The sequence below is a fragment of the Cavia porcellus genome, unplaced genomic scaffold (genome assembly GCF_034190915.1).
Source record: "Cavia porcellus strain 051 isolate PalLab524CR breed Dunkin Hartley unplaced genomic scaffold, mCavPor4.1 scaffold_8, whole genome shotgun sequence".
Taxonomy (NCBI): domain Eukaryota; kingdom Metazoa; phylum Chordata; class Mammalia; order Rodentia; family Caviidae; genus Cavia; species Cavia porcellus.
The window spans coordinates 41,049,888-41,077,775 of record NW_026947491.1 but is presented as its reverse complement, the minus strand read 5'-3'; the positions used below and the strand labels follow the sequence as shown (position 1 = coordinate 41,077,775).

Genomic DNA, 27,888 nt, shown 5'->3' with positions numbered 1-27,888 from the left:
CTTCGCTCAAGTTTTCAGAGCGAACCGGAAGATTACCCAGACCCTTGTTCGTAACCCGGAAGTAGATGTATCTCACGGAAGCCGGCTTTGGCCCCGCGGCTGCTGCTGTCGCCGGGGAGAAATTGTTGGAGCTGGCAGCCTAGGAATGGTGAGACCTCATGGTTCGCCTTTGAGGGTTCCGAGTAGAGTTGGGGGTGAAATGGAGTTCCCTGGAGTGCTGCGGGGGACCAGCCCCCATAAGCTTTGGGGCCCCGCCCCGGTAGCGCCCCGAAAATTTGCGCATGCGTGAGTAGAAGCGGGCTAGAATGTGGCCCGAGGTGTTACGCATGCGCAAAGGTGGCATGTTGAAGGTGGGGGTGAGAATTGGGCTGGGATTTGGCCCCCTTTCCCTTTTACCATCTCGTGAAACTTAAACCGAGGCCGCGGGAGCATTGAGGTTCCTTTGGTACTGTGCTTTGAGCTACAGAGCTGCTTCCTCACTGCTGGTATCCTAAGTCCCTGTAAAGAACCTGGTCTATCCCCCACTTTGGGCGTGCTTTAGCGGGAGAAAGGGGCAGAGGGCCAGAAAGGTGGGCGCAGATTTTGCTTCATTGTGTTTGCGGGATCCGGCCTCATCACCTCTTTCTCAGATGACTCCCCACCGTAGTCTGTGGAGGCGTGTAAGCACACCGCGGAGCAGGGCCGCAGCGCTACTCAGCCACCGTGGTCAGAAGGGGCGGGGCCCGCACCTGAGTTTTCTTGGGGTTAGAGTAGCCCCTGCTGTTATAATCACAAAGTTCTCAGAATTCACTTTTTTAGCCTCCACGAAGTACTACCCATTTCAGCAAAAGCTATAAATGAAAAAAAAAAAAAATACTGATTGGTGTTCTAGATCCCCCTCCTTTTTAAAGGTGCTGTGGTCTTTTTTTTTTTTTTTTTTTTTTTTTTGTCTTTTTGAGACAGGGTCTCCCTATGCAGTTCAGGCTGGCCTTGAGCTCACTTTGTAGCCCAGGCTGGTCACGAACTCCTAAGGATCCTCCTGCCTCAGCGTCCCGAGTGCTGGGATTACATGCATGAGCCACCACGTCCGCCACGTCCGGCCGTGCTGTGGTTTTGGGGAAGGGTGGTATTGCTGCACAACATGGGCAGCTGAAGAAAAAAAGTGAGCCAAGCATCCCTTGTCCTCACTAATTTATAGTCGAGTGTTTAACCTAACACTTGTAAGTAGAGTTAGCCCTGTGAACCTCCTAAAATAGTAGGATTTTTCTGGAGTCTGTAACTGTTACACTTTTTTTTTTTTTTTTTTTTGGTGAGACATGGTCTTGCTGTGTAGTCCAGACTGGCTTCGAACTCGCAGTCAATCCTCCTGCCTTGTCCTGTCGAACTCTGTGATTACAGGCATGCACCACCACAACCAACTATATACTCTTTTTTTTTTGGTCTTTTTCCTTTTTGTCGGTACCAGGGATTGAACTCACGACTGCCTGCTTGCAAGCCAGGCGCTTATGCTGCTGAGCAAAATCCCCAGCCCCCAACTATATTCCTTGTCTTTCACAGGGAGGCTGTTTTATGAACAGTAATATTTAGTTTTACCCCTCTTTGCACTCCCATGTTTCCATTAGTTTACGGGAGCTGAGCCAGTATAAGGAGGTGAGGCTGGCCAGGAAACCTGAGCCTCAGTGAGCCTCATTTCTCCTTTGCAGAATCTCCTCTCAGCCTCTAAGCTCACCTGGTCAGGATCCTTGGATGAGCCCGCAGGACCCTTCCTCCTAGCCCTGTGGTTTGGAACCAGTGGCTTTGGGACTGAAAGAGGATGGACAAAGGTAGTATGAGGCCAGGCCAGCTCCTCGAAGGCTTGGGCACCAAGCATCAGCTCATTCTGCTCAGTACCTGGCATGTGTCTTTCCATCTTGGCTGGGCATTGCCATCTCCCCCTGGGCCAGCACCACCCATATACCTTTCAGCAGAGCCACAATTGACTGACTTGCTGTTGAGCAGCTGCTCTTTGGTGTGCTGCATTTTGATGGCAAAGGGAGCAGTATGCCTAGGGCCCAGTGTGTCAGCATCACCAGTCTGACCTGAGCACCATGTGCTGCACGACATGACCCTTGGCATTAGGAGAACTGCCCAGCGTGGAAAGTCTGGGCCAGGTCTAAGTCCAGGGTGGGTCTGGATGGCTGAGGAAATATCATTTTAAAATGTCAAGGAACCAGGGGAGGGACTGAGAGGCAGGCAGGGGAAGGGAGCTGAGGAGAAGCCTGTGTGCAGAGGCTGAGGGCTCTGGTAGCCATTTGGGAAACCTGCATTCACCATTTCTCTTTCTCTAGATTCTCAGGGGCTGCTAGATTCATCTCTGATGGCATCAGGTACTGCCAGCCGCTCAGAGGATGAGGAGTCCCTGGCCGGGCAAAAGCGAGCCTCCTCCCAGGCCTTGGGCACCATTCCAAAACGGAGAAGCTCCTCCAGGTAGTCCGGGTTTGGAGGGACTGGGAAGAGGAGAAAGGCCTGTGGCATTCGGTGCCATGTACCTTTGCCTCTGTTGGAAATGGCTGCCTGAGCCACTCTGGGACCTAAACAGAACCTTATACTTTTTTGTTCCTGTCAGTCCTGCATGGTTCTGAGAGGAGGGAGGGAGATCATCAGTCTCTAATGTGAAATCTTTGTGTGCAGTTTGGGTCATTTCAGAATGCTGAATGTGGCATTTCCATGCCTCTCAGTCCAGCTCTGGTAGAAAGTGGAAAGAGCAGAGCAGTTAGCTCCTGCTGAGAGCCTCCTTTGTTCTGGAGGATGGGGATGTGTGAAGGGGAACCAGGGAGGAGTAGAGATGGCTCACTGGCAGGACCCTCCACAGGTTCATCAAGAGGAAGAAGTTCGACGACGAGCTGGTGGAAAGCAGTCTGGCGAAGTCCTCTACTCGAGCAAAGGGGGCCAGTGGGGTAGAACCAGGGCGCTGTTCAGGGAGTGAACCTTCCTCCAGTGAGAAGAAGAAGGTGAGGGACTGAGAGATGGGGGCTGGGGAGGGGAGCTGCAGTAGTGCCAGATTTTGTGTTTCCCCAGAATCTTTGCCAGCTGCCAAGAGCTCTGCAGAGGAGGCTTGTGAGAGGACCAAGCTGCCCCAGCCCCCATCCCAGATCCCTCCTTTCTATCTCTTCCTATTCTCCTTTCTTGCTGCCCCCCTCCCCTCCCGCCACTGCATCCTGTATCACATTCATTGTGGGAGGCATAGAGCAAGCATCTATTCTGGGAGCAGACAGCCTGTTCCAAGCATTGCAGGATGTAAAAATAACCCCCAGGTGGCATTGCTCTGGCCCCAGACACTGTACCAGCAAGAATGTTTTCCTGGTATCCTCCCCACTCACCATCCATTCTGGGGTTGGGGCTACTACCCACAAAGAGAAGACCCTATATGGTCAAGGATAATGTAGAAATAATTTGGCGGGAGTAGGGTGGGTATTGGAAAGCTGAATTCCCTGCCTAGCTTCCTGTTATCAACTAAGGCTGCAGCTGCCGCACAGTGTGTGAAGCACTAGGCGTGAAGCCCAACTGCCTTGTTGCCAGCTTTGAGCTCACTTGATCCTGTTCTATACCCAGGTATCGAAGGCCCCTAGCGCTCCTGTGCCTCCCAGCCCTGCCCCAGCCCCAGGACTCACTAAGCGGGTGAAGAAGAGCAAGCAGCCCCTTCAGGTGACCAAGGATCTGGGCCGTTGGAAACCAGCAGATGACCTCTTGCTCATCAATGCTGTGTTGCAGGTAGTGTGCTTTCACCACAGGATTAGGGTCCCCTCTACCTCCGGCCTTCAGTTCTTGGCTGCTAAACTAGCCTTCGAGGGCCCTGTGGGTGGTATAGAAGGGTTCTCACCAGCACTGAGGCTAGCAATACCCACATGGGGCCTTGCAGACCAACGACCTGACATCAGTCCACCTGGGCGTCAAGTTCAGCTGCCGCTTCACTCTTCGAGAAGTCCAGGAGCGCTGGTACGCTCTGCTGTACGATCCTGTCATCTCCAAGTAAGTGCAGCTGGCTCCAGTGGAGGAGAGGTACTGGGGACAACAGAGCTGGCTCATGGAATAGAAGGGCTCGATTGTATCAGCTTGCAAAGGAGAGACCTGAGAGGCAGGGGCTCTGGGCCTTATACCCACTGGACCTGCTGAATGTCACAGGGAGGCTTCCTCCTGCCTCCAGCCAGCTAGTTCTAGCCACTGCCAGACACATGATAGTCTGAATGCAGAGGAAAAGGCATGGTGGGTAAAGCCCACATGAATGCTGAGCTCCAATTCCACCACTGTGCATTGTAACCTTGGGCAGGTCACCTCCCAGCCTGTCCAGAGTGATCTCTCATAGTCTCTTCCTCATAAGAAGGGGGAGTCAGAACAGAATACCACCAAGGCCCCTTCTAGCTTTCACACCCAGGGTTCCAAATGAACTGCATGCATGCAACACATTTTTCCTCCTCTGGCACTTAGTTCAGTGTCTTTAAAACTTGGTTGAAACCAACTGTGGTGGCACACATCTGTGATCCGAGCACTCAGGAGGCTGAGGCAGGAGGATCACTGAGTTTAAGGCCAGCCTGGTCTCCATAGTGAGTTCGAGGCTATCTTGAACTACATGGCAAGAACTCTTCTCAAAAAACCAAAAAATAATAAATAAAAACTTGGTTGGGTGCTGAACAGCCATCTTCTACTCTTCCACAATCCGTGGTGCCAATTAAGTGGTAGTCGTGGTGCCGATATACAATGAAGTATGTTGGCATTTGTGTAGGAAAGAGATGGTGGTTAGCAGTGCTAGTGAGTGGCAGCTTTAGCCAAGTAAGGAGAAAAGGCTGGGGAGGAACCACAGCTGGCTTCAGGATCTGCCTCACGACTGGCCTTTAGGGAACACAGCAGCCTCAAGTTTTCTGGGTTGCCTGCCGTTCATTTGGCAAACGTATGAGGCCACAGGTTCTGTGCTAAGCCTTTGGCTTTTCTTTTTTGTTGTTGTTGTGTGTTTGTGTTTTGTTTTTTTTTTTTGAAAGGAAGTGCATTTTGTTTGTTTTTTGAGACAGGGTCTTGCTATGTAGTTCAGGCTGGCCTTAAACTCACTGTGGAGACCAGGCTGTCTTCAAATAGCAATCCTCCTGCCTCAGTCTCCCAAGTGCTAGGATTTGACTTTTCCTCTTGAAGGCCTAACTTCTAGACTTCTAGGTTCTGGATGGAAGTAGGAACCCCAGGTCTCCCTTCAGGTCTGCCCTCTGTCTCTTTTCACGCCCAGGCTGGCCTGCCAGGCCATGAGGCAGCTGCACCCAGAGGCTATTGCAGCCATTCAGAGCAAGGCCCTGTTCAGCAAGGCTGAGGAACAGCTATTGAGCAAAGTAGGATCGGTAAGTCTGAGCTGGGTGCAAGGTTAAGGTTAAGGATTGGGGCAGGAGGATGCAAGCAGCCCCAGACAGTTGTCTGCATGTGTGCATATGTGGGTGTACACACATCTGCAGTGGTCTTTTGGGTAGTCTTCAGGAAGAACCACACCTGCTGGGTGATTTTGCTTCTTCTAGTTCCTGTGGGGGTAGGGGGGATAGGGATGGGAGTGGGGTTGGGGAGAGGAGCAGAACAGAAACTGGAGGGAAGGTAGGGGAGAGAGGGAGAAAACTCAATCACCCTGGGTATGTTTCCTTCCCCAGACCAGCCAGCCCACCCTGGAGACCTTCCAGGATTTGCTGCACAGACACCCGGATGCCTTCTACTTGGCTCGGACTGCCAAGTCTCTGCAGGCCCATTGGCAGCTCATGAAGCAGTATTATCTGCTGGAAGACCAGACAGGTAACATCCGGGAGCTGGCAGAACAAGCGGGGCTGTGTGTATGAGTATGGTGCTCTCGATGCAGCTGCCCTTAGATGCCCTGCACCAGATTTCTCAGTGGCCCTTGCTGTCCTCTTTGCCGTTTCCAACAAAGACTACTACTTTCAGAGCAGGTGGAATGGTTTGTGACATCAAGGTAGCCAGTGTTACCAGCAATCATGGGCAAAAAGTCCAAATAACTATTGTCTCTTGTTTTATTTTTTGTTTTTTCCTGACATTCTGTCATTCCATTACACAATAATACATTAGTACCACCTTCTTCTTATTATTATTCTTTTTTTTTTTTTGGTACTAGGAATTGAACTCATGACCTCATGTTTACCAGGCAAGTGCTTGAGCCACTGACCTAAATCCCAGGCCCCATTAGTACATTCTTGTGGATAGTATTCAAACAAGAAAAATTGTGAGTCTCTCTTGTTTGTTCCTCTAGGATAATAGGCACTCTTTCTCTCTTTCTTGCATTTTCTCTGTGTCCCTGTCTCTCTCTCTCTTGAGACAGGGTCTTTCTATGTAATACAGGCTGGCTTTAAACTCACTGTGTAGCCCAGGTTACCCTCGAATTCACATTGTGTCTCCTGCCTCAGCCTCTTTGGATTATAGCTCTGCACCACTGTGCCCAGTTATTTCCCCATCATCGTTTATACTTTCCTGAAAACGCAGCTTTGTCTGTGTCCTTTACCTCACTACTAGGGTCCTGCAACTTCGGGGTAGGAAGAGATACTCCTGCTCAGAATTGTAGAAAGGTGGTCCCTCCTCCTTTAGTGATCCAGCCACAGCGATCCTTATTCCTGCAGCTGCCAGAATTCTGCTTCTTTTCTATATTGAGCTATCACTGCATTCTTGAAGCAGAAACATACTGGATAAAATTTGTTTTTACTGCTAAATCTAGCTCCTTTGTCAGTATTTGGAAGTTATTTTGTTAACTGAAAGCCATGTCTTAAGATTGTCTTTGACTGCTTAGAGCTGGGAGTCCCTGGGAGTCCCTGGGAATAGTCCACACAGCTTAGCTGTGAAGTCACTGCACATTAGCATAGTGGGACTTCAGGCAGTCCTGGTGGTTGGGACTTAGTGGGGTGACCACTCCAGTGCCATTTCCCCATACATTCTCACCCGAGGGTCAGGGGCTGAGGAGCTTTTGTGGCTCCTACATAGCCCTCTCCCTGAACTGACAGCCACTCCGCTGCTGTCTGCTGCAGTGCATGTACTGCAGTCCTGGCTTAAGCACATATTCCAATTTTGGGCATCTCAATCTCTTATATTTTCATCAAAAAAACCCTGAAAAACCTGTGCTGGGGATGTAACCCAATGAAAGAGCACTTGCCTAGCATGCCTGAAGTCCTGGGTTCAAATCCCAGAGCAACATAAATTGAAAAACTTCCACAAAACATTATTTATCCTTTATATTAGATAATTTCTGATATTACCCTATTGCATTTTGTTCTTTTAAAAAATGCAGGTAGGGCCGGACGCGGTGGCGCGCACCTGTAGTCCCAGCTACTTGGGAGGCTGAGGTGGGAGGATCGCTTGAGTCCAGGAGTTCTGGGCTGCAGTGCGCTATGCCGATCGGGTGTCCGCACTAAGTTCAGCATCAATATGGTGACCTCCTGGAAGTGGGGGACCACCAGGTTGCCTAAGGAGGAGTGAACCAGCCCAGGTCGGAAACGGAGCAGGTCAAAACTCCCGTGCTGATCAGTAGTGGGATCACGCCTGTGAATAGCCACTGCACTCCAGCCTGGGCAATATAGTGAGACCCTGTCCCTAAAAAAAAAAATGCAGGTAGGGCCTGGGATTTAGCTCAGCGGCATGAGTGCTTGCCTTGCAAGCGTTCAGTTGTGAGTTCGATCCCCGGTACCAAAAATAAATAAAATGCAGGTAATTTCATGACTTGTGAGCAGGTCATGACTACAAATAATAACCCACTGGTTTAGCTGGTGTGATGGTGCACACCTGTAGTCCCAGCACTCTGGAGACAGGCAAGAGGGTTCCAAGTTCGAGCCCAGCCTGGCCAATTTAGTGACTTAGAGAGGTGCTATCTCAAAAATAAAAAAGGCTCAGGATGTAGCTCAGTGTGCAGGCCCTAGATGCCATTCCCTGTACTGAGAAAGCAAAGCAAAACAAAACAAAGTGCTGGCCTCCGTGAGGCACTTGCACCAACACCTCTTCCCAATGATGTGTGCCTCTTGGCCTTCACACAGAATGGCAGGAAAGACTGGGAGCACACAATGTGCTGGAAAGAGCACTTTAGATTTGGAATCAGTCTAGGGTGTTCTGAGTTCATTTCTACATCTGTAAATGGATCTCAGAGTTGTATCTTCCCTGCCTAATTTAAGACTGTACCCCAAAAGCCTTTTCATGCATCCAGAACCCCAGGCAAGGGTCATTTTGCATTTCCTGCCCTGTCTAGAACCGCTGCTTCCCTCAGCCAACTGGGTTAGAGTCCTGGCCCTTCCCTCGGGTCTGTCTCTGAGGCTCTCTGCTTAGCTCAGCTGTCTGCTCAGCAGATTGGGCTCAAGGAGGCCTCAGCACTCAACCTCCTCTGTCATTTGTTCAGTGCAGCCGCTGCCCAAGGGGGACCAAGTGCTGAACTTTTCCGACGCAGAGGACCTGATTGATGACAGTAAGCTCAAGTGAGTGGCTGGGCCAAAGCAGAGTAGAGACGGTTAGGTCTGCTGCGGTAGAGCACCCAGGCTGCCCAGCCTGACTCAGCCTTCAGGCTCCAGTGGCAGCTGTTGTGCTTGGCCTCTCTAGTGAGCCCCTTGCTCAGGCTACTGCCTTTCTTTTATTGCCACGCTAGTCTTGGGGAAGGAGGCCGGGTCACCACTAGTAAGCAGCTTGCTGGGCCACTTGTCTGAAGGGGTGAGGGGTACCCTAATGAACCGCATGGCAGGTGAGTTGAAAGGGACCTGCTGCATCTTCTGTCTCACCCACAGGGACGTGCGGGATGAGGTCCTGGAGCATGGTAAGTGTGCCCTGGCAGGGACTGGGAGGGGCTGGAAGCTCCAGGATCAGTACATGGTGCTGCTGGCCTGGAGTGTCTGTCCTTACCACCCCACCTTGCCCCAGAGCTGACAGTGGCTGACCGGCGCCAGAAGCGAGAGATCCGACAGCTGGAGCAAGAACTGCACAAGTGGCAGGTGCTCGTGGACAGCATCACAGGTGAGGAGCCAGGGGAACAGAAGGGTCACTCTTCAGCATCTGCCAGCCTACCGAGTCCCTCCCTCTCACTGCCTAGCTGGATGCACTCTTTTCCTGAGCCCTGACTCTTTTTGCTCGAGCCCTTGCTCTGATTCTGTCTCCTACTCAGGCCCTTCCTCACCTCCTCTTTCCCCAGGCATGAGCTCCCCGGACTTCGACAACCAGACCCTGGCAGTGCTGCGGGGCCGCATGGTTCGGTACCTGATGCGCTCGCGTGAGGTGAGGCAGGCCCTTCCCATCCTCACTCTTTCCTGCCATCCCTCCTCTGTCACTGTTCTCTGTCTAGTCCTTGATTTTTTGTCTTAGCCTGCCCTTTGTGGACCTCCGTCTTCCATTCCTTAGGTCCCAGCCCTCATCTGCCCCATTTCCCTAGATCACCCTGGGCAGAGCAACCAAGGATAACCAGATTGATGTGGACCTGTCTCTGGAGGGTCCGGCCTGGAAGATCTCCCGGAAGCAAGGTATTCCACCACCTACCCACCCACCCCTGCCACCATGGAGGGTGCAGTGTGGAGATGTCCCCCGGCCCTCTGCTGTCCTGGGAACTCACAGGGACCAGCCATGGATCAGGCTGAAGGAATCAGCATTTCAAGACCTATGACTTGACTTGGACATCCCAGATGCTTTCAGGGCTGTGTCCCCAGGAAACAGAAAGTACCTGAGGGTTCCTGGCTGTCTTCTGGCCTTTCTTAGTCCCATTAGCTATTTTCCTCTCTGCTTCCGTAGGTGTCATCAAACTGAAGAACAACGGTGATTTCTTTATTGCCAACGAGGGCCGACGGCCCATCTACATTGATGGACGGCCTGTGCTGTGTGGCTCCAAATGGCGCCTCAGCAACAATTCTGTGGTGGAGGTGAGCTGAAGGAGGTGGAAAGGCCAGGATAAGACCAAGGGCGTGCAAGCTACTATGTGGGCCTGACCTGTCCCCGTCCTGAGTCATTTTTCTCTTCACCTAGATTGCCAGCCTGCGATTTGTCTTCCTCATCAACCAGGACCTCATTGCCCTCATCCGGGCAGAGGCTGCCAAGATCATACCACAGTGAGGAGTGGGAGCAGGAACCTGGGCTTTATCTGACCTTGGTTTCCACTGTCATTCCAGGCCCCTTGCGCTGGAAACTCAGGCTTCTGGCAAAACTTTTTGCTTAGAATGGGTAGCAGGAGCTCCAACTGCTGGCCCACAGATTGGAGACTGAGGGAAGGTGGGGCGGGCTGTTGGGAAGCCAAGGGAGGCTGGGACCCTTGTGCTTCCCCGCAGCCAGAGCCTCAGCCCTCCTCCCTGCAGACCACCCTCCCTGACCTCCCTAGTCACCACATTCACTCCTGTGTCTCCAGCAGATTAGCTCCAGACTTCCCATTTGTTTTTCTTTTGTAAATAAAAAGCACTACGTTCCAAAGTAGTTTCTTTATTATATTTTTTAATATAAAAAAATGTAAGGAAAGGTCGAGATGGGCACATGCAAAGGATGCCGGAACCCCTCCTTGTCCTCAGGCCTCTGACCTCAGCCTGCTCTTGTTGACCTCTTTGTCAACACCCTTAAGGCTACAAGAGTGACAAAGAGGTCAACAAGAGCAGGCTGAAGGGGGCCCAGGAGTGGGAACCTGTAGATTCCTGTCTCTGGGGCCTGTCCCTGAAGCTCCAGGCTACCTCTTGAGATTTGGGCCAAGCCTGCCTTTGTTTTCAGGCTCTGTGCCCTGAGCCAATGGGCAGCATGGAGTCCTGAGGCTGGCTAGAGTTGCCAAGGGTGGCGCGCCTACAGCATGGAGCCTGGGCTTCTGGTCAGACCCCTGTGCCTTCTTCCTGGGTCCACTGGACTGTCCCAGGGCCATGACAACCAATAAGCACCATCTCTAGGCTGTGGGGGTCCCAGGACAAGGCCTGGCCCCCTGACCCTGGTGGGGGCTCTCCTGTGCTGGTAGCCTCAGCTTGGTTCACAGGCTCTGGGGACCCAGGGCTGGCCCCTTCCTCAGGAGGAGGTGAGGCAGGAGTGCTGGGCTCCGAGCAGAGTTCTCCTGAGCCAGGGGGCTCTGAGTCTGAGGTGGAGGTCCATAAAGCTGTGGCTCGCGGCCAGGGGGAGCTCTGAGATGCTGGGGGGCCCCAGGGCCAAGGTGCCATGAGGGGAGGGGGCGCTGGACGAGGGTGGGGCCAGGTCCCACTCAAGGCCGAGCTGGCTGGGGGCTGCAGGCAGTAGGAGGACGCTCCAGTGTCCACACGCAGTGGCTGTAGGAGCCCTGAGGTGCTGGCGGGGCAAGGCCCCTCTCCTGATGTTTGAGGGCATGAGCCCTCCCCTTGGGGTGCCAGGATGAGCTGCACAGCCTGGCGAAGAGACTGCAGTCCCTCCCGCATCTGCAGCACCTGCTCAGACAGCTCCATCACCTTGGGGAAGGAGGAGGCAGGGTCAGTGGATCCACTTCTAGCCAAGGCAGTACCTGCCCCTTCCCTCCTGACCCCTGACTTGCCCCTCACCCACCGCCTGCCGCAGCTTGTCCAGTGTGTCTGTATTCCTTGCCTCGCTGGGCCCGAGGGGGACAGTGAGGAGGCCACTCTCTGTGGACAGGATAAGGTTATAAGCTGGGGCTGGCAAGAGATGGCATGGGTTCCAGCCTCAGACCCCAGTGAATAGACTACACTGACCTGGCAGAACCTAACTCCCAAGAACAACCTCTTCCTACCCAAGAAGTGTAGTTTTGCCCAAATGCCATGGGCAGGAAAACCCTCTGGGAAGCCTGGAGTCACTGCCAGCATGCTTCTCCCCCTCGGGAAAGTGTTCTCTGCACCTGTCTGTGTTCTGTCCTCCAGGGAAGCAGACATTCCTGGGAGTTCTGTACTTCCCTAGGCTTCTGACCTTGCAGTTTGAACTCTGATCAAAGCCCTCTATCCTGCCAGTGAGCCAGACATCAAGCTCAGGGATTTGGTTACATTATCTTAATGTGGCCAACCACCTCCTTGACAGAAACGAAGCTGCTGCTAGAGAGGCCAAGTTCACAGTGCTAGAAAGCTCACAGAGCAGAGACCCAAACCAAGGTCCCATGCTGGTCTTTACTACCAAACCTTCCAATAGTACATACATGGGTGACAAGAGGCCTCTGCCAGTTTCTCTAATACCAAACTCAGAGGCCAATAGTGCCTGAGGTCTATGGGACAGAGTGACCACCCCAGCAACTTATTCTAACCCAGGGCTCAGTACCTGGTCCAGGAGAGGGACTGCTGCTACATTCGGGGCCAGACTGGCCTACCCGGAAAGAGAACTTGGGCTGGTCAGAGCCACAGCCATCCTCAATGCCATCTACAACCCTGTGGACCCAATAAATCAAACAGGACAAGTCAAGTGACATGCAGGCACTGTGGCCTTAGGTTAGGTTGCTCTAGTGTCCATACACAGAGACTGCAGCAGCCCCAAGTTGGCCAGGGGGCCTAAGGGTCCTAAAACAAAGCTAACACATGGTCCCTTCCCCTAGGAGCTTGCATATTAGCTGGGAGCCAAGCACAAGTAACACAGAACAGCAAGAGCACAGTATGGTCTATACCAATGGGGGAGCAAGGCAGCAGGAAGATAGAGTCAGGGGAGGATTCCAGGAGGTTGCAGGCTTGGACCGTGCAGGCTGAGAGGAGCTAAGACAGAAGGATGGGTGCTCAGAATGAGGTGTATCCAGCTGGGGTCTCTGTCACCACCACCCTGCCAGGAGGGCCTAGGGCCTGCTCACCTGGGGCTCAGATCCAGGGGTGCATTCCATGACATGGGGGGCAGCCGCAGCCCCTCCAGTGTCCGTGGGTGGGCAGAGGGACCAGCCTCAGGCTTCAAAGCCCCTGCCCTACTTGGACGCCCTCGGCCACCTAGACGTGACCTGGGCACAGTTCGACGAGGAGACAGCAGCTTGGCAGCCGAAGATGAAGAGGTGCAGCCAGGGGACAGTAAGGGGCTGGAGGGCTCGTCTGCTGGGGCTGGGGAGGCTGTGGGACCCTGCTCTCCATCCGTCTCCTTCTCCTCCAGGGTGGACATGAGAGTATTGTCACCACTCAGGGAGCTGGTGTCCACCTGGGTACAGCAGGTAGCACACAGTCAGCAAGTATGGCCGGTCATGTTCCAGTCATCTCCCCTACCAAGGCATCATCCTCTGTTAAACAGAATACCTGCTCTGCCACTCTGCCCCAGAAGACGCCAGGAGTGATCTGCTTTGCTACTACCACCACAAAGCTGCCAAGTCCTGGGCACATTAGCTGGCCCTCAAAATTCTAGCCAAATGTGAACATACCACTCCTCTACTTGGTCCCTCAGGGTCACAGAACTGTCTGAGAAAATTCAGTGCTTAAAATAGGTTTGGAACTAGTGACATCAGGAAAATTCAAAAGCTCCTCAGACAGGCTTGTTTTACATGGCAGGGGTGGTGGTGACAAACTGCAGGGCTCTCTTGAGAAGCAGTCTGGAAGGCTGGTGCCTGGCCCTGCCCTGCCCAGCTTCCTGCCCAGCCCCCTGCCCCTCTACCTGCAGCTGGTAAGGATCAGTGGACACCAGCACGCACAGCATCCCTCACCTAAGACTGCTCTGAATGGGCCCTGGGTGCTCCAGATGGCCTGAGAGAGGTGGCTGGATATGGCCAGGCTGGCTTTCCAAAGTGTGTGGATGTGAAAAGCCAGGGAAAGTACGGGCCCCTGCTCATGTTTGCATGTACGCATGTGTGCGTGTAGGTGTGTCCTTTCACATCCCCATCCTCTTCCCACCTCTCCAGGCACCCCCCAGCCCCTCCATACATGTACCCAGCACCCTCACCTCTGCAGGGGCTCCCCCAGCACCCAGGTTGTAACTGAGCTCCCCTCGTAGGCCACGGCTGAAGCGAGGAGCAAATTCAGGGTACAGTGCAAGGCTCTCATGCAGGCCAGCCAGCTGCAGACACTGTAGGACGCAGTAAGTCAGCCCTTTCACATCAGCATTGGCCTTTACCACCTGCTCTCGGCGGGGCAACTCACAGCCAATCAGATCGCCCTTCCCTGGGGAGAAGAAGCAGAGGTCAAGTCAAGGATGCTTGACCCTTGACCACTAGGACAGAGGAAGGCCAGACAGAGGCCACTGTGCTTGCCCTGCAGAGCCAGGCCTTTCCAGCTGAGACCTCACTGTGAAGTCTTCCAGCCAAGGCAGAGAGCAGAGAAGCCTGGGCCATGCCTTGACCCTGTTGCCTGCCTCGCTCCTCCCCCACACGGACCTGAGGTGAAGAGCCTGGGCCCCAGACCCTGACCTCCAAGATCAAAACTCCTGTGAGAAGCCGCAGCTTTTTTGCTCTGAAAGACTGAACAGTCATCAGTTTTAGTGGTTCTCAGACAGGCTGTCAATGAGAATTCCTTGGAAAAGTCAAAACAATCAGAACTCCAGTCCCCATCCCTACCTTACTATCATGACATCTACAAGAGACCTCACAATCACGACCTTGAAAGTCTGAGTCAGGTGCAGCTTGTCCAGGGACTAGAATTTAGAAGCAACAGTTTAGTGCCCTGTGAGGCAGAGTGAAAATATCAGGCAGCCAAGCTCCTTCATCTTCCCAAGCTCTGGCTGCCTCTTCTACTAAGAGCTGCTGCAGCTGCCTAAGGAGACGAGGTTTGTTTTTTTCTTTTTTGCTTTGCTAGTGATCAAACCCAGGCCTTATACATGCTAGGCAAGTGCACGCTTATCACTAAGCTAAAAAGCCCAGCTTTTGATTCCTCCTGACAAACAGGGACTGTATGTGTGGCCCATCGTATCCTGCGGGGTTTTCTGGATCTCAGGTGTCCATGGAGGACTTCCCACCACCAGCTTGAGACTAACAGCTGGCTGATGACAACTATAAAATGGCATCAATTACGGTCTGCACCCCTCTCAGACGTATTTAATGGTCAGGGGGAAATATATGTCTTAGAGTCAATGAAACAGTCAGGCATATGGCACACACTTGTAATTCCAGCACTTGGGAAGCTAAGATAGGAGGTCACTGGGAGTTTGAAGTCAGCCTGGGCTACAAAGGGGGACTATGTCAGAGAGAGAGAGAGAGAGAGAAAGAGAGAGAGAGAGAGAGAAAGAGAGAGAATCAATGAGAATCAGTGAGATAAGGAGAATCAATGGGTGTCTGTGTCCAGGGATATGGTGAGGATCAAAAGTTAATGCAGATTAAGTGCCTGTAGAAGTTCACAGCCTCTCCCTGCTTCAGCCAGAGCCCTCTTGGGCTATTCCCAGCAAGGGCAGAGTGAAATCTCTGCTCAGGAAGAACACACGCTACCAGCAATGTAGCCCTCTCTGCCAGACCATCCATGTGACTGCTGTCTGTAACAAGGACAAAGACGATGCCTTAGAGGACTCCTCTCCATGTTTGTAGTTTTTCCTCATACTTCAGTGTAGAATACATCCTGTTAAATTTTATCTTCTTGGTTTCAGGCCATCCTTCTGGTTCAAGAGCTACTAGATCTCAATATGATTCTCTGAGAACTCTCTCTCTCTCTCATTTGTGTCATCTGGAATGGTACAAGTGTGTTTCTTGTCCTCATCCAAGAGATGACATAAAAGAGAACCAGGCAAAGACTGAAGATGGCCTCAGGTACCAGAGACCAATGGTGGCAACCCCATGGCACGTGTGCTATAGCTGGCTGCTTATTACCATTGAGTGTTCTAAATGGTTCGCCATCACTGCCAGGGACTGTCCCCAGGTTGGCATTTGAAAAGCACACTAGGCTCAGCTCACCTATCCCCCTTTTTCCTTCCCAGGATTCAACACTTGGCTGAAGTCCGTGCACAGAGGTGGGGCTCCAAACCAACACTGGTGAGCCCAAAGCCAGTCTCAGCCCCAGGAGCAGGCAGGACACAAGTGGATGCTCAACTAAGAAGCCAAGTAGAGAGACGAGGGTGAAGGCAAAGCAGAAAACCTGGTCATGACTGCAGTTCAGACCAGGCATTTATGGGCACCCAGAGTCTCCAAGTCAGTGGGGAAGTAGTTAATGTAGAATTTGTTGGCCTGAGGAGGATGGGGCAATGGCAAAAGCCCTAGAGCTAGGGACATTCTGGAGGCAAAGGCCTGAACCACAGGCAAGGGCCAATCTGTAAGCTCCATTGAACACTGAATACCACTTGTGACTCTTCTGAGGCTTCACAGCTGGGCCAGTGAGGACTATGCTGAGAGGTCCCATGCCTGCACTTAGCTTCCTAGGCTCCAAAGTGAGCACCATCTGTTTATAACAACTCAACAATCTTGCTTTGGATTGAGCAGGTTACTGTTCTACCAAATTACTCAAGGATTGCCAGCCACACTTGAGTACCATAATTCTTCTTTTCTTCTTTCTCCCTTTATTTATTTATTTATTTTTGTGAGATACCAGGACTAAACCTAGGGAACACAGATTTATACACTTATCAGGCAAGCATTCTACCACTGAGCTACCTCCCCAGCCCTGTTTTGAGATAGATGTTTGCTCAGCTGGTCTTGAACTCTTGGATTCAAGTAATCCTCCTTGCTCAGTCCCCTAAATGCCTAGGAGTACAGGGATATGACACTGTGCCTGGCTATAACTCTACTTCTGCATGTGGGCTCAGAAGGTGAACTCATGAACGTTGACAAGAAGGCTACTGCCATCCCGTTACCTCTTAAGTTCTAAGATCCCCAGTGGGACTTCTTTTTTCTTGTTGGATGACCCTCCTCCTCAAAGGAGGTAGGACAATTACTACTGGGCCATCTGATACCATGACTTCACCTCCATGGTTCTTTTCTGTGTTTCCAGCCTTCACTGTAGAACCCCTTGTAGCTCTGAACCTCAGCCCCTCTGGGCTCCAGCTGGCCGATCAGCTGTGCTTGGGTCGGCACCTTCCTCCAACTCACACATGAATCTCGACTTCCCAAGCAGGTCCCAGGATCCCTCGCCTTCTGGGCTCAGCCCCAGAGCCTCTCCCACCAGGGCAGTGCTCCCCTGTCATGCTTTCCAGGACAGTCTTGCGCTTCCTGTGCTCTCCTACAGCTAGGGGGACATCCTGCCCTCCTGAGAGTGGCTCCTTCAGCACTCAGGACTCCCCAGGTGCCTGGGGATGCCATCTAAGCATGAGATTTAGTCAGGCAGAACAGGTTCACACCCTGTTGGCCAGTCCTTAGCTGTTCATCAATGTCTCTGACCTCGATAATGGTTCTCATCTTTACTGGGTTCTATGGGATCTGAGCAAGACAGCATGTAAGGGGCCTCTGGCCGCTGAGAGTCCTACACTTCATTCCACAAGGGCAATCTCTGTGCCTTGGTCAAGGGAACGGATTGTTCACCTTTACCTCTCTGTTTTGCCAAGAACTGAAGTATATACACTGCGGGCACCGTTTCACCAGAACAAATCTCCCTGGTCACTTGGAAGCTGAGATCCATCCTGGGCTCTGGGCCTATTCTATGACCTGCCCCAGGAAAGCCACATCTCACTGGCCCACGGGGTCCACAAAGGACAGGTTTCATGCTCCCCTCCTTTCAGCCATGCCTAGACAGCTTTCCCCCACCTCTATTCACAGCACTGCATGGCCCTCCTGATAGGAAGCACTGCTCCTTGCTGAGCGTGGCGGTACATACCTATACTCTCAGCACTCAGGGGCTGAGGTATGAGGACTGCCACAAATTCAAGGCCAGACTGGGCTTCATAGCAATTTAAAGGCCGGCCTACATTATAAATCACGACCTTGCCTCCTCCACACACACACCAAAAAAAGTGCACTCCTCTGGCCTCTCATGGGCCCTCTGCTTTTAAAGCCTGGCCCCTCACTCACTTGGTCCCAAGAATACCTATGAGACAGTGGTTCCCTCCAATGTCACCACCTTGCATCACTGGGTCTCCTGGGAGCTTTGCCCAGCACTGTAGTCATTCCTGATTCCATCCTGGCTGATTCTTCCCCTGTGGCCTTATGTGTACTCCCCAGGTTTTCTGCAGATCAAGTTCCCAAGCCCACCCCAATTCCATGTCTTCTCCCACCCATACAAACCTAGGATGGCAAGCACAGTGCCTCCCTTGAGCACTTCCATGGAGCCAGAGCAGACAAAGTAGAGGGCCTGGAGAGCATCACCTTGGTGGATGAGGTACTCGCCAGGTGTGCAGAAGGCTGGTCGCAGAGCCAGGGACAGCGCCCGTAGGCATCCACGGCTCGCTGCCTCAAACAGTGGCAGCTGCAGGACCTCCTTGTGCAGGTGCATGGCAATGTCTGCACGCAGCTCGTCTGGGAGGCTCTGCAGCAGCTGCAAGTGAACAGGTAGAGAAGGCTTAAGGGGCAGAAGAGGAGGCCCCCTCCTGCCAGTTCCTTAGGAGTAAGGGGCACGGGTGGAAGGAGGTTTGAAGCCTTCTGCACGGCATGCAGTCCAGCATGCTGTCCGAAAGGCGGCTGTGTCTGCTCCCCCTTCAGGAGCCCCATTCCTCTTCCAGGCCTTCTTGGCTGCCCTCTGTACCAAGCTGCTGTCCCCACAAGAGACAATGAAAGTGGGGAGGAAAAGATTTTGCATTACTCTCCACCCACCCATACTCCTGATCATTTGGGTCAAATGCAAACCCATGGAGGGAGCAAAGGCTGGAAGGCCCAGCCCCTGAGGTCCGCACCTCAGTGGTATCTATACCGTTGTTCACAGCCCAGGTGGCCTGGAAATACTCCAGCATTCGCTGCTTGAGGGGCTTGGGGATGCGATGGATTCGGATGTAGTCACGCAGATCTCGAGTGCGGCTGTGATACAGGAAGCGACGGGCGTACATGCGCTGGATGATGGCTGTCACATTCCCAAACACCACTGCATGCATCAGAGCTAGAGAGGGTGGCAAGAGAGGGTCACCCATAGGCCTGGCTAGGCTCAGCCTGACACCATGCTGGACACATCTGGCCTCTGGCCCCTCCCCAATCCTTACACTGCTAAGCAGGGCACATGGGGCTCTCTTAGGCCTGGCCCCATGTTCTGTAAACCACCCAAGCAGAAGAACCTCCGGCCTGTAGGGTTGGCGGGGGTGTGTGGCAAGGGGGGGTCCCCCTGGGACTGGAAGTCTAAGAGAGGTCTCCCAGGAAGCCCTCGGGGCTGGCCTCACCACCAATGAGCATGGTGCAGATGGAGAAGATCTTCTCAGTGTCTGTGTTGGCAGACACATTGCCGAAGCCCACGCTGGTGAGGCTGCTCAGTGCAAAGTAGAGGGAGGTGATGTAGGCACTGCGCAGTGACGGCCCACCCAGGAGCTCAAGCTCTGTTTTGTTGGCCTCGCTGCTGCTGCTGCTGCTGCTGCAGTTGTCACTCTGACCAGAACTGTTCCCTCCAGCTGGGCTTCGGCTCACCAGGTAGTAGGGAGTCTCCAGCCGCCGAGCCAGCTCTTGCAGCCAGCCTGAGGAGAGGGAGAAGGGGAGGCTAAGTAGGCAGGGCCATGTGGCAACTGTGGGGTGCCTGATGGGGAAGATGCACACACAGACCCAACCCCAAGCCTTTCCACACTGTCCCCTCCTCTGCCAGCCCAGTACACCCCTTAAGCCTCAATAAGACAAGCACAGGAAGCAGAAGAGTTTGTTGCCTTCCAAGCTGGCTCCTAGTGGTACTGAGAGTGGAGTAAGGAGAATCATTCCTGATACTCTCAGGAATAGGCCTAGCTGTAGGGGTGACATGAGGGCAGGAGCTCATGGTATTCAGTCACAGCCTGGCCCCTATGGCTGGATGGGTGGTACTGCTTCCTCTAACTAGTTCACCTAGACTGTTCTTTCTGTTTTGGTCTGAGCCTGTCTCCTCCAGAAAGCTCCCTTCCCCAAACCACAGAAATCACCAAAGCTCACACTGGCACTCTCAGACGCACCCATGTGGACTATGCACAGGTCTCCCACATAGCCAAGACAAGGATACACATGTGAGCACCTTACAGATGCCCAGACACAGCCATCCCACTTACACTGAAAAGAGCTGTTTCTACTTGGGAGAGAAACAAAGGGACACAGCTGACACACAGGCAAGGATGGGGATGCACATACACACAGGTGAATACACTCAGAGGTTGCAGGTGGACAGGCACATGTGTGTGTGTATGCATTTATTCTTGCACAGACACACAGGTAGGGGTCACCCTTCTTATCCTGGCTTTGGCAGGATAAGACCTGTGTATTTGGGTGGCTCATGAGCCTGTGGCTGCCAGTTGTGAACCTGGGTGGAGGGTTGTAGTAGCTCCAGGTGCTGGATTGAGCTCATGGGAGGAAGGGAGAGGGGACCTATTGGCTAATGGGAAATGCAGTGGCAGAGGGACAGTGCCCGATCCTTGCTGTAGTCAAAGCCACCTGTGTACATGTGCTGTGCCTGCCCTCAAAATACACAGACCTGGGCCACATTTGCCCCAACACTTTGCGCATAACCTTTGTGGTCTGCACCCACTCCTCCTATCCACACAGCCACTTCCTCAGCAACCTTGCTCACTGAGCACCAGGAGTACCCCAGGGCCTCCAGTTCAGATGAGCAGATAACTGGGCAGAAGCTACACCCAGAGGCACCACATGAGGGGGCTCAAACCTAAGTGCAATGGATCCATGGCTCAACAGCTTCCAGAAAAGGGTGATGGGGGGGGGGGTGGAGATAGACCATGTGTGCTTGGCCTCAAAGGAAAGGGAGGGTTTAGATACAAAGAAACTGAGCAGGGGTCATTTCTGATGTAGGAAAAGGCGTGAGTCAAACCTGGCGGTACAGACTTTAGGAAAGCATAGGTAGCACAGAAGACATCAAGTTCCAGGCTCAGGAATATGAACCAGGGTGTGTGGTCACTCTCCTGTTGTTTGATAGAGGCTATGAGCATGCAGTGGATACATGCAACTCCTCCCAGTCACTGTTTAGTAGGGTCTCTAAGGTGAAGCCAGGTATTGAGGAAGGAGTAAGATGGGGTAGAGGGAAGCAATGAGGCAAAGATGGGGCAGGGGGCTTTTCCTCTCTGTCTTGACCATGGAGAGACTCTGGATCTGGTGGCAGGACGGTGCCTCCGCATGAGGCTGTTCTGGGTGCTGATGGCTTCCACACTGAGAAATGCCCTGGATTATCTCCCTTTGGCTCTAGCATGTCTACAGGGCTAATGGGAATCTAGAGAAGGAACTGCCCACACTGCAGGTAGAAGAGGGGATTGCAGCAGAGAAGCCACAGTAGCGCCTTCCAGCAGACAAGCCAGCAGTACCCACCCGACCGGCCAGCCTCACCTCCCCACAAGGACCTCTCTTCCTAAGGCTGAACTTTGGGAGGCCTGTGTTTGGCATGAACCCAGCTGGAAGGCAGTTTCCCTGGGGAGGGAAGGGGGAGGTGGTAATGTAAAGGGCTTGGAAATGTTTCAAATGTGGGCCAGTTCCAGCTCCAAACACAATGAAACTATCCTAGAACTCAGGGATCATGGGTAAAAGAATCTAAGAGTCAGTTGGTCCCTTAATCCCATGTCCATCACAGGCGGACCTACGACCTCTCTGAGAGCCTCTCTTTATGTGTGTATGGTCCTAGCGACTGAAACCAGGGCCTCTGCGCTGAGCTACTTTCCTAACGCTTTTTTGAGACAGGGTCTCTGTAAGTCACTAATTTGAGCAGGCTGTGCTCGAACTTGTGACCCTCTCCTCTCAGTCCCCTAAAGAGCTGGCATTATTGGTGTGCACTATCACACCCAACTCAGAAATATTCTTGATAGCAGACCATTGATTCCCATGAGGTGTCTGGAACAGAGGAGCCTCATGAATGTAAGACCTTGAGTGCCTAAGGGATGGGAGGTGGGAGGATGACCTGGAGATGTGCTATCTCGTCCTTTTAAGGTCAGAGACAGGGTCAGAGCATTTGCTGACCTGAGAACAGCCTTTATCACGGACTCCCCCTGGGATGGGCAGGCACCAAGGAGCTAACACTGTCAGAGTGAACTGGTTTCCACAGGCTCAGCAACTAGGGTGCTCTGGGAGTAACCAAATGGGCCCTCAGGGCACACAGCAGCCGCTCATGCACTTGGTGAGGCAGAGAGGGTTCTCAGGAGCCTTAGCATCCCCAGGGAACTGATCAGAGCAGGTTCCTATGACTGACCTGGACTCCCGGTGACCCAGCCAGGGAACCGACTGACATGGGAGGCCACCTGTGCAGCTGGAATCATGCTAAAGGTCAGTTACTGCAAAGCTGACCAAGGGCTGGAGGGTGGGAGAGGAAGAGGCATGCTCAGTTTCTGAGCTGAGGGGCACTGAGAGCTAGAAAAGGTGGAAATGAATGGATCTGTTACAGGGAAGGGATGGGAGTAGTGACGCTGAGTGGCATCAGTGGAATGGTCACGGGAAAGGAAAGTGAGGCTGGAGGACAGATGTGAGGAAAGCCTGTCTGAACTCCCTGGAACTCAAGGGCTTCTAAGGGCTGCGCCTCACATAGCAGGAGGACTGTGGCTGGCAGGGTCAGGAGCTATAAAGACTTCGTGAAGGACAGGGTTTGGCCCCATAAGGGCACTGCAACTTTCAAGGTAACACCTTGGGTGGAGAGGTGGGGGTTAAAACCTCCTGCGGGAGTAAGACTGAGTGGGTGATGAGCTGAGGGAGGAGGAGCTGCAGCAGTAGAGGTGAAATGAAGGAGAGTGAAGATGCAGGGAAGGCAGATAAGGCTGTATTTAGGCTCAGGGAGAGTTCGGACTCAGGAGTGGTAGGTGCAGGTGACAAGAGTGGGGCAAGGGTCTGGGGATCTCAGGTGGTGGTGGCAAGCTTTAGACAGTGTGGCACAAGAGGAAGCCACAAGGGCAGCAGCTCATTGTGTGTCCTTCCTAGATGGGCAAAGGCTTAAAGAAGATGATAAAAATTGGCCTTCAGGAAGACATGACAGGTGACTGAGACTCTGAAGGCACCTCACCAGCTTGTCTGGAGAGCAGGCTGCCATGTGGTGGGCACCATCACACACACCTGTCCACCCCTTCTCTGGTGCACACACAGGCAGACTTGCACACCCCGCTCCACCTGGCACCACTCCTCTGGCCTGCGACCCCTCCCCACAGCCAGCCTCCAGTACCAATCTCTGGCAGCTCCGATTCGCTGCTCTCGATCTCCCGCTGGCCTATGTAGAACCAGACGCAGGCCACCCAGTGGGCGAGCAGGGCAAACACAGCCATGAGCAGGGTCAGCACCACAGCACTGTACTGTGAGTAGCGGTCCAGCCGTGGCAGCAGGCGCAGCAGGCGCAGCAGACGTACAGTTTTCAGCAGGTGGGCCCCGAAGTACTGAGACAGGGGAGGGAGGTCATCTTAGGCAGGCTCTGCCAGTACCAGCTCAAAGCCCGCCCACCCAGCCCAGCCACACTTACCACGTTGACCTTGAAGGCATGTAGCAGGTCAAAGGGCAGCGCTGCGATGACATCCAGCAGGAACCAGGTGGTGACGTAGTGGAGGCAAATGGACTTTGGGGCGAACACCACCTGGCCCGATTTGGACACGAAGGTGGTACGGAAATTCAGGACGATATCTGTGGAGAATCCGGGTGGGAGCCAGTGTGAGAAGGGAAGCCACTCTTCACTGCTGGGCACTGGCTCAGAACTTAGTGGTGTACAGGCCCCTTCATATACCACCAACCCAACTATTTCAGTAATTTTAGCAGGCACACACTGCTATGTCTCCTTCATGGGAGGAACGGAGGCTTGGAGAAACTGACTGGCGCAAGGGCCCTTAACAAATTAGAGTAGAAACACATTTGGAGTCTAGGTCTGATTTCAAAGCTTATGGATCACAAATGGAACAATCAGGGAGAGGAAGAGGGGCTCTGGCAGCCATGCACACAACTTCCACTGAGACTGAGGGCACCTGGCCTGGGCAGGTTAGAGGATACAAATGCATGTACCAAGGATGAAGAGGACCTCCACAGCCAGGTCACAGACGCTGGGCGGGCCACGGGCGGTGCTGGGCTCCCGGGCTGTGCTCACACACACACTATAGGGCACAGTGACAGCCACATAGAGTGTGGCGAGCAGGATGAAGCCATCCCAGGTGGCTCTTAGCGCCCCACAGTGCAGCAGGATGAAGGGTGACTTCCGGATAGCAGCAACTTTATACTCAGGCAAGTTTGGCTTCTCTCCAAACACTCCCTGAATGTGGTAGGACAGGTCCAGGAGGGAGAAAATGATATCAGCAAAAGTTGAGTTTGGATAGTGTCCAGGACAGATGTTCACCTTCTTTCTCTCCCTAAACTCTCAATATCTGATGTAGATATAGAGGTCCCCCCTTTATAGATAATAAAACAGAGGATCAGAGAGATCAAATGATGCAGCCAAGCACTTAGGGCAAGAGTTAGGATGGAACTAAGGCCAAGACTCTTCTATGCCTTCAATGGATCAAACATGAGATTCCCTCCCCCAATCCCAACCCCCAAAGTGCTGGTGAGGCCTGGTGGTGGCTCCCTGGACATTTTGTCTGTGATGTGCTTAGTTCCCCTTTCTTCCACCTGCTGCTACCTTGTCCCCAACCCCAACACACAATCTAGTTCTCAGTCCACCTTATTGAGCTTGTGCTTGCCCTTGGGCTGCTTCTGCAAGTGCCCAGACAGGTGGTAGAGCACAGCCCGGCTCCGCCGCCGGTTGGCATTAAAGCCTTTGGATCCTGCCCGGCCATATCGGCGCCGGCCACCACCTGCAAAAGAGACTTGTGAAGATGGTGGGGTGCATACGCACACACCTCAGCACAGGGTCGTGGGGGAAGGCATCAGTTGCTGGGCTGTGAACTGACATGGCTCAGTGACCATTTTGTCTGTTCAGAGTTGGGGCTCAGGATTCCTTACTTCCTGAGGTCACTTGCTAACCTCAGGAAGGAAGAGTTCTAGGGGTGCTTATGGACAATACTTCCAGAGCCTACTTTTAGGAGAAGGTTTGATCTAGGCAACAGAGAAGAGTATGGCTACAGGGAAAAGTGAGGCAACAGCGTTTGGACAAGGGGCACAGGGAAGGGAGGCAGAGTTAGTAAAGGTTATCAGCAGAGGGATATCGGAACTCAGAGGGGCCCAGGATCCAGGTGCAGGAATCAGAGGTGGTAACAAAGACTCAGGCCTGGGGCATGGGCAAGAACAGAAAGTGTCCCCAGCATTCCCAGATGGCAAAGGGGCCTTGAAGCAGCATTTGATGTCAGCTCTGACTTGCCCAAAGGCCTGCCCCAGCCTTAGAGGGTATAAGAGAGGAAAGACCCAAGAACTTAAAAAGAACTTTTGCTGGGGCTTCCCAGCCACCTGTGTTGCAGGGAAAGGACCCAGGTGGGCCTGTGTTCAACCCTACTAGGTGGGGGAAAGAGATGCTTCACAGGCTCTGGTGGATGTGTTTGCTTTTAGTTTCTTAGTAAAGTTGACTTGAAAAGTTCAACTTTGTCTCAAATGATCTATCTAGGAAAAGAGTCCAGTCCCTGGGTATATAGAGATGAGAGCAGCACAGTCCTTTCCGTCAGCCAGAGAGGGACTCAACGATGAGCACAAGGGAGAGGGTCCCACAAGCCCAATCTGGGTGTCTTTCCCAGGCCTGAGGTACCCAACTCCCAGCCACAGCCCCCAAACCAATGCCCATGGGCATACCTACCTCTCTCCTTCCAGTTGTCAGGACCTCCTCGATTCTTGGTTTCACTGATGTCCTTGTGAGAGACCAGGAAGAGGGCCACCTCCCCTTTCTCATTCTTTATGGGTATCACATCCAGGAGACACCAGAATGGGAGCCCTGGGCACAAAGACAGACTTAGCCCACCTCCCATGCTTGGCTCTGCCCAAGGTGAAAGAGGGTCATTCTAGGTGAGATATCTGCAATGGGTATTTGGGGGAGGGAGCAGCAGGCTGGGTCCCTAGAGGAAAGGGTTCGATGAAGGGAGCAGTGAATAAGAGCAGATGTGACTGTCAAGTCAAGACATGTCCTACTGAGACAGGGATGCTTTTCTGCTGGATGTGGAAAACCCAGACTTGGAAATGAGTGGAGGCTGAAGCTAGTGTGAGAAGAGTAGTGAGGAGCTCAGGACAAGAGGTCAGGCAGAGAAAGGAGATAGAAGGGTAGATGGGTGCATGGAAAGACTGCAAGGAAAAGAAGGAGAGGTAGCAATGGGGCAGGTTCCCAGCTGGGGCAGACTGGGTGAGCTAGCAAAGTGGCTCCTTACCACTCTTCCGGTACAGAATCAGTTCTGCCTTGAACTCCTTGTGCTCATCCAGGGCCTTGCGGATCTGCTGTCGGACGAGCTCACTGGTGTCTGGCCCATAGAGGAAGGAGCAGGCACAGCCCCGCTGCATGACCTCAGCCCGGGAGAAGCCCGTGAGGTCACAGAAGCCATCAGAGCAGTAGACCACAGGGAAGAGCCCTGCCACCTGGGCGTTGCCCAGCACAAAGTTACTATCTGCAAGAGAGCACCTTTCAGAGATGGCATGGGGTGAAGGGATGGGTACCAACCACTGCTGCTTTCCCAAAACCTTGCAACCAAAAGGTGGATCTCACAAACACCAGGACTCTTGTGTGTGTGTGCCAGATGGGAGCTATTTATGAATGGGACTCAGTGTGTCACCTGCATCAGGGCCCTGCAAGTGCCTACTGCTAGCTGCATGTGTAAGAGCACATTCTAGAACCAGCACATGTGACTAGCACTATGTCCTCTGGGGTCTGTTCTGAGCAGCCTGGGGAAGGGGTAGGGCTGAGGGTGTCCAAAGGACTGCATCATCTGCTCTAGGCTCGCCTCAGCCCCACTGCTACTTCTGCCAGGTTCACCCACCAGGCAGGTAACCAGGCTGGCTGGCTGGTTCCTCCTACTGGAACTGACTTAGAGTAGGAGGCAACCCAAGTCACTGTCTGAGTTTCTGCCCTAGCTGCCTGACTTGGCTCAGGTCTTAGTAAATGTGATCAAGAATGGCAGTGCAAGAATGGTGGCTGAACACAAGAGCCTGAGCATGTATTTGGGGAGTGGGGGCATTGAATCAGCAGGCTGCCAGAGCCAAGCACCCTGACAAAGCAGATAGAGGAGCCAGTGATGGGTTCTCACACTTTATCAAGAACCAGAGGGCTAGGGATACAGCTCAGTGGCACAAGCATCTGCCTGGCAAGAGAGGGGTTGTGAGTTCAATACCCTGTACCAAAAAAAAAGGAACTGGAGACCACAGAGCATGCTAGGCAGAGAGCACCCCACTGAGGGTGTGAAAGGAGGAGGACTAGAAAGAGGAGAAGGAAGAGGAGGTGGAGAAGGAGGAGGGATCTGGCTCTCCTGTTTCTCTGTGCTCAAAGCCCTAGTAGCCCAGGATCCAGAAGCTCAGGAGGCCTTTTCCAAATTTCCCCAGTCCTGGTGGGAGTCTCCAAGCCCATGTTCTTTGGGTCTGGACATGCTTTCCAAGGTGGGTGAGTTTAGGCTGTTAGATGGGCTTGGACACTGGTACTTTCCTGAGTTCTACCTACTGTGTCTCTGTTTGCAAACCTCTTCTCTGTATCTGTATTTTGAGCCTTCCCCCGGCTGACAGGGAGCAGACTCCTGGGCCTCACCGCACCCAGCACCCCTCCATTGTGAGGGTTGTCCTTGCAACTGAGCCAGATGCCAGGATATGATGGGTCAGACTGACTAGGTCTAGGTTTGCGCCCCCAGGAACAGGCCCCACAACCAGGGACATCTTCTAGCCATGATGCTTTGCAGGTTGCTGTGTTGACCCTGAGCCCTCCGGAGAAACAGAGAAAACGGTGCCTGAAAGGAAACGAATGTCCTAGCTTCTGAGGGGTTAAGGAGAGAACCAATGGGTTCACCGACAAGTGTGGGCTCAGGACCAGCGCGGGCCCTGGCAGGGAGCTAGGGGGGAGGGCCTGACTCACGCGTGCCGTCGAAGCGCGTGGCAATGGTGTCCAGAAAGGTGTTCTGCGGCGCCAGGAGCCCCCGCATGGCCGGCATCTTAGGCGGCGGGGGCCGCCCGCCCCATCCCTCCGGGGCGCGGGGACTCAGCGCCGCGGGAGG

General features: G+C 53.2%; 2 protein-coding genes across 5 annotated transcripts; one reads left to right on the top strand and one right to left on the bottom strand.

The window, feature by feature from the left end:
* The first annotated feature begins 9 nt into the window (after window positions 1–9).
* On the top strand, window positions 10–10,401 carry Mcrs1 (microspherule protein 1). Of its 2 annotated transcripts, XM_003475803.5 has the most exons (15): window positions 10–148; window positions 1,683–1,802; window positions 2,307–2,445; window positions 2,831–2,969; window positions 3,571–3,729; window positions 3,878–3,987; window positions 5,228–5,336; window positions 5,634–5,772; window positions 8,363–8,438; window positions 8,742–8,770; window positions 8,875–8,967; window positions 9,143–9,225; window positions 9,380–9,467; window positions 9,733–9,860; window positions 9,964–10,401. In XM_003475803.5, the coding sequence occupies exons 2-15, from the start codon at window positions 1,793–1,795 to the stop codon at window positions 10,048–10,050; spliced, it is 1,389 nt and encodes a 462-aa protein (XP_003475851.1). In that variant the 5' UTR covers window positions 10–148; window positions 1,683–1,792; the 3' UTR covers window positions 10,051–10,401. The 2 variants fall into 2 exon arrangements, with proteins under 2 accessions (XP_003475851.1, XP_005006541.1); XM_005006484.4 differs by lacking the exon at window positions 1,683–1,802 and having other exon boundaries at window positions 19–148.
* Kcnh3 (potassium voltage-gated channel subfamily H member 3) lies at window positions 10,395–27,888 on the bottom strand. Of its 3 annotated transcripts, none has more exons than XM_023567568.2 (15): window positions 27,750–27,888; window positions 26,068–26,297; window positions 25,506–25,640; window positions 24,443–24,576; window positions 23,792–24,035; window positions 23,262–23,419; window positions 22,971–23,178; window positions 19,042–19,329; window positions 18,568–18,767; window positions 17,963–18,212; window positions 13,774–13,991; window positions 12,710–13,041; window positions 12,193–12,299; window positions 11,476–11,552; window positions 10,395–11,381 (listed from the first exon to the last, which is right to left on the bottom strand). In XM_023567568.2, exons 2-15 carry the CDS (start codon window positions 26,195–26,197, stop codon window positions 10,785–10,787), a joined length of 3,078 nt encoding a protein of 1,025 aa, XP_023423336.1. In that variant the 5' UTR covers window positions 26,198–26,297; window positions 27,750–27,888; the 3' UTR covers window positions 10,395–10,784. The 3 variants fall into 3 exon arrangements, with proteins under 3 accessions (XP_023423336.1, XP_003475853.1, XP_013014754.1); XM_003475805.5 differs by having other exon boundaries at window positions 26,068–26,301; window positions 27,750–27,882; XM_013159300.2 differs by lacking the exons at window positions 24,443–24,576; window positions 27,750–27,888 and having other exon boundaries at window positions 26,068–26,246.

What these genes read in the sequence shown, in the direction of transcription:
- Mcrs1 (XM_003475803.5), top strand. An exon ending in ATTGATGACAGTAAGCTCAA is followed by an intron (nt 8,439 to 8,741) that starts GTGAGTGGCTGG and finishes TCTCACCCACAG; the next exon opens with GGACGTGCGGGATGAGGTCC. An exon ending in ACCTGATGCGCTCGCGTGAG is followed by an intron (nt 9,226 to 9,379) that starts GTGAGGCAGGCC and finishes CCATTTCCCTAG; the next exon opens with ATCACCCTGGGCAGAGCAAC.
- Kcnh3 (XM_003475805.5), bottom strand. Translation starts at nt 27,825, where the DNA reads ATGCCGGCCATGCGGGGGCTCCTGGCGCCGCAGAACACCTTTCTGGAC. An exon ending in GCAAGCACAAGCTCAATAAG is followed by an intron (nt 24,036 to 24,442) that starts GTGGACTGAGAA and finishes TACCACATTCAG; the next exon opens with GGAGTGTTTGGAGAGAAGCC. An exon ending in CAGTCCCTCTCCTGGACCAG is followed by an intron (nt 11,553 to 12,192) that starts GTACTGAGCCCT and finishes TCCTGTCCACAG; the next exon opens with AGAGTGGCCTCCTCACTGTC.